At 44.3% G+C, this 4932-nt stretch overlaps 1 protein-coding gene across 1 annotated transcript; it reads left to right on the top strand.

Moving 5' to 3' along the window:
* Window positions 1-582: 582 nt before the first annotated feature.
* On the top strand, window positions 583-2707 carry LOC123256025 (DENN domain-containing protein 2D-like; the record flags this gene model as incomplete). Its single annotated transcript, XM_044684722.1, has 3 exons — window positions 583-667; window positions 1030-1269; window positions 1956-2707. Coding segments are annotated over 3 exons (405 nt in total), but the record flags the coding sequence as incomplete, so codon positions are not given.
* Window positions 2708-4932: the final 2225 nt, after the last annotated feature.

Genomic DNA, 4932 nt, shown 5'->3' with positions numbered 1-4932 from the left:
CCACTCTTTTAGAGATTTATTCATTATTTTTCGTGGGGGAGAGAGATAGGTCTAGATTTGTGATTTCACTGATACAGAGAACTTTTCTATATGATATGGAGACTTTTTCCCACTGGCACCTGTTGATAATTTATCTTCAATCTGTAGTTACAGAGTTGTTTAAGGGAATTAAAAAGTTGTGAATTGCCCAAAGTCACAACTTTTCATGTTTTTATTTTAATATTTTTTAATTTTAATTTTTGTTTTTATGTTTTTAATTTTTTAAACCCTTATCACAATACTATATATTGGTTTTAAGGCAGAAGAGCAGTAAGGGCTAGGCAATGAGGGTTAAGTGACTTGCCCAGGGTCACACAGCTAGGAAGTATCTGAGGCCAGATTTGAACCTAGGGCCTCCTGTCTCTAGGCCTAACTCTCAATTCTCTGAGTCACCTAGCTACCCCCCTAATATGTTTTTAGAGGTAGGATTTGATTTCCCACTCTCACCAATCTCCAACTGCCTCTTCCCACTTCTCTTCTGCCTACCTTCTCCCACCCCCACCCCCATTTGAACTATGAACTAATTTTTTAATCCTCTCTTAGGTTGGAGATGAGGGGGATGTTTTGCCACCAAAGCTGCAGAATGACATTTTGACTTCTCTTGCCCAGGGGAATAATGATCTGCAGAGTAAGTCCTAGAATCCCATCTTCTTCTTCAAATTCACTTTTCTGCTTTGCTTACTCAGCACTCCCAAGTATGCAAGAAAACTTGGGCCTTCAACCCTGAGGCAGACTCTCCTGGAGGGAAATGTCATTCCACTTTGCAAAACCCTAGTCAGGCCCCTCAGTCCCAGGCCCACAAAACTGGTGGGCCCAATGCCCTCGCTTCTGCATTGTCAAATTTTAAATTTGCAATCCTGAGACACACAAGGAATTCAATCTTTGGTGAAGGCTACACCCGCCACACTTTCTGTATAGCCCTGCTTCTTCCTTCTGGGTAGGAGGGACAGTGAATGAACCTATCTTGAAAGGGTTTCTATGTCTTTGCAGCATTGGAGCAGATCAATGAGCATGTCTCAGGTCCTTTCATGCAGTTCTTCATCAGGACTGTGGGCCATTATGCCTCCTACATCAAGTGGGGGCCAGATAGGCAAGGCCACTTCCAGGAGAAATCCTTCTGTAAAGCCCTGACCTCTAAAACAAAACGCCGGTTTGTGAAGAAATTTGTGAAGACGCAGCTCTTCTCCCTTTTCATCCAAGAAGCAGAGAAGAGCAGGACGTCCCATGCAGGTGAGCACTTTCACACCAATGTAAGTTTAGATCCCCTTGCCTGGACCAAGGCCTAGATCAGAGAATCCCTGCATGGGTGTGGAAGGGGGAAGGAAAAAGGAAAAAGGAAGGCAGGATTATGTGAGAAGCCTGGGGTAGGGCAACTTAAACTTTTCTAGGAGGGTGAATGGTAAACATCTGGAAACTGCTCCCTGGTCTGTCCTTTTGAACAGATTCTGCCACTGCTGTCAGTAGGCAGAGGGCCTCATTTCTCTCCATGATTTAGGGCTAGTTTCTGCTCCAGACCCTGGAGGAACAAGGGAGCAATCCTTATTTCTTAGCCTCGAGAGCCCAAATCTCCCATGAGTAAATTCTCTCTATTTTGGAAAATGGCACAGATCAGCCATTTCTACACTGATTCTGTTTCTAACTTTCCAGACTTCAATTTCATACCTTCCCTTCTCTCTCTCCTCTTACTTTTCAGCTGTCTTTTATGGGTTGTCTTCTCCATTGGAATGTAAGCTCCTTCTGTCTTAAGAGTTATTAGTAAGACTAAAACTAAGGATTTAAAAAAACAACAACTCCTTGGGAAGAATTTAGGAGGCATCTGCCCAGGATGGGGGGCTGGAGGATGGCTGAATGTTTTCTGTTTATGATCATCAACGTCTGGTTTGTGTGTTGTCTGACGGGTGGATCTGGTTCTACAGGGTACTTCCGACAGAAAATCACTGAATATGAGGAACAGAAGAAACAGAAGAAACCAAAAGAAAAGACTGTGAATAAGTGATGGGGGAGAGCAGGGTCACTACTCAAGCTTACGGCCCAGCTCTGTCTGGAGAGGACTTGGACTCTGTCCTGAGCCAGCGCTGGTTTGGTCTTGGGACCCCGGCATTGTCAGGTTCGAGGATGGGTTCCTTTTGGCAGCCAAGCCCTGTTTCAAGCTGGTACTTGGAGCTAGTACCTCAGGATTTTCATGGGGACCAGCTTTTTCCTTCCTGAGAAGAGATCCCAGGGCTCTATCCCCTTGTTTTCTGGAGGGGATGCCAAATCAGGCGGTGATTAGGTAATAGCTACTGTGACTCCCCTGGGTATTCTCTGTCCTAGAAATTCTGGGCCTGCTGTGTTGCTCCTTCCTTAGGGACTAATATACTCAGTGTCCAGTACTGTACGCACAGAGAACAGCTTTCACCCAGAGGCTCAAACCTTAAAAAAAAACAAAAACCTGTAAGAATGTGAATAAAGATAGAAAATATTGATGTTATTAGGCTTCTTTCATGAGTATCCCGATACAGAGAGACAGACTGACAGTGGGGGAGGTGATAAACTGAACCAGAGTTGGAAAGTGTGGCTTTCCAGAATCATTTCATCCAGAATTATTTGAGGTTCAGCACTTTCCTTTATGCTAAGAGTCACTGGACTTTTGTGTTGATCGACAAAGTAGGTTCCAATGAATCCTCCATTATGCCCCTAGAATTGTTTGCCTTCTTTCTTACCTACATGCACTATCTGAGCCATGGAGTTACAGAGTGTGAGGCCATTGAATGCCAACACTAGTGCAGTAGGCTTCTTTGGAGATGGCACCACCTTGGCTGTGACTGTGGCCAAAGAGTATTAAAGGAAGTCCACAGGAGATTTGTTCCCAGGCAAAGGTCTCAACTAGTGGGTGATAGAAAAGTGGCTTTGGGATCTAAGGACAGGAGTTCATACCCGTCCTCGGTTACTTTGTATGACTGAGCAAGTTGGGTTTTGGGCTTCATTTCCCTCACCTGCAAAATGGGGGAGATAGGACTGGATGGGGGAGATTGGAATGGATGAACTTTAGTACGTTTCAGCTTTAAATCTATAATACTATGAACAGAGCTGGCTCAAGTCTGTAGGACCCAGACTTTAGTGGGGGGCTCCTCAACAATGGGCTCTAGTATGGACCACTGGGGAATGGCAAGGAAGGGACTATTTAAGGTGCTTTCCCCATCATTAATGGTAACCCAAAGTCCATGAGAATGCCAAATCTTAAACACTCTGCTTTGCTCTTGTGCTCACTTACCAGTTTAGTGAGATAGTGGAAGTAAGAGAAAGCTGAGGGTAAGGTACCTTTAAAAAAAATTACATGGGGGCAGCTGGGTAGCTCAGTGAACTGAGAGCCAGGCCTAGAGACGGGAGGTCCTAGGTTCAAATCTGGCCTCAGACACTTCCTAGTTGTGTGACCCTGGGCAAGTCACTTGACCCCCATTGCCCACCCTTACCACTCTTCCACCTAAGAGCCAGTACACAGAAGTTAAGAGTTTAAAAAAAAATACAGAAACAGTGAACATTCATGGAAAACAAGAAAATAGAAGGGAGATAAGGCTAACAACATTCATTTTCATTGGGTTGGGGAAGGGGTAAGCTAATATCCCATTTCCCCATCAATTAGCCAGTCTCTATTTTTGGATACCATTTTGTGATTGACCTGAAACAAGCCCAGTTCAATTATTAAGTGTTTCTGTGTTGGTCTTTCTTCTAAAATAATAGGGTCAAGTTAAGAGCTGTAAGTGATTTTAGAGAACAGTTCATGCAACCTCTCATTCTATAGGAAAATCACCTCTTTAGCAAATGACAGGTCATTCATGCATGCCTGGATGCTCTCTGTGTATGGAGAACTGACTTTGGAAATAATCACCCTAGATTTTCTCTGTGCTGTCAGTCAATAAACACTTATTAAGTGTCTACACGTGTACCAGGCACTGTACCAAGCACTAGTAGGGAAACAAAGAAAGGGAGAAAACAGACCCTTATTCTCAGGGAACTCACTGTCTAATGGAAGAATAAGTTAGAAACAGGAGATATTAGAGATAATAAAGAGAGGGAAGGCACTAGAATTAACCTCAGGCTGTTTTTACTAGAGAAGGTAGGATTTTAGCAAGAATTGAAGGAAATCAAGGAAACCAGGAAGTAAAGATGAAGAGGGACAACCTTCTAGGAAGGGAAGGCAGCCAGATGGAGAACTTTGTCTCAAAAACAGCAAGGAGTCAGTGTCACTAGATGGAAAAGTAAAGGGGAAGCAGTAAGGGGTATAAAGCTCAGAAAGGCTATGAAGGTATTTGAATGTGCAACAGAAGATATCATTTTTGTTTCTAGAGGTGATAGGGAGCCGATGTATTTTTATTGAGTAGGGGGAGTGACAAAAGTCACACCTACACTTTAGGAAGGTCCCTTAGATGGCTGACTGGAAGATGGACTGGAGTGAGGAGAGACTTGTGTTGGCAAGGCCAGCCAGAAGACGATTTCAGCCAAGAGGTCACGAGGGCCTGCACTAGGTAGGTAGGTGGTAGGTGTCAGAGGAGAGAACTAGATGTGAAATGTCATGAAGATGAAATTGAAAGGCTAGATAAAGTGGGTAAGGACACCTAGGTCGTGAGCCTGGGAGAATGGAAGGAAGGTCACCCTGGACAGTAATAGGGAAATTCAAAACAGTGGAGGGTTTGGGGGAAAAGATACTATGTTTTGGATATTCTGAGATACACATCCCCCACTGGGGGACAAATAGATGCCAGGGCTGGGGACACAGGGGTATAGTGGGAGGCTTCTCTTCCCCCTTCCCCTCCCCATGGGGCCATTTCAATGGATTTCATTTTATTAAATCATGTTTCTTTATGGAGATGGACAGAGCTATCTGGGTTCTGCCCCCCGTACCCCCTTCTATCC

Source organism: Gracilinanus agilis, unplaced genomic scaffold (genome assembly GCF_016433145.1).
Source record: "Gracilinanus agilis isolate LMUSP501 unplaced genomic scaffold, AgileGrace unplaced_scaffold55375, whole genome shotgun sequence".
NCBI classification, from domain to species: domain Eukaryota; kingdom Metazoa; phylum Chordata; class Mammalia; order Didelphimorphia; family Didelphidae; genus Gracilinanus; species Gracilinanus agilis.
Note: the sequence above shows the minus strand (reverse complement) of the source record. Positions and strands in the feature narration are given on the sequence as shown.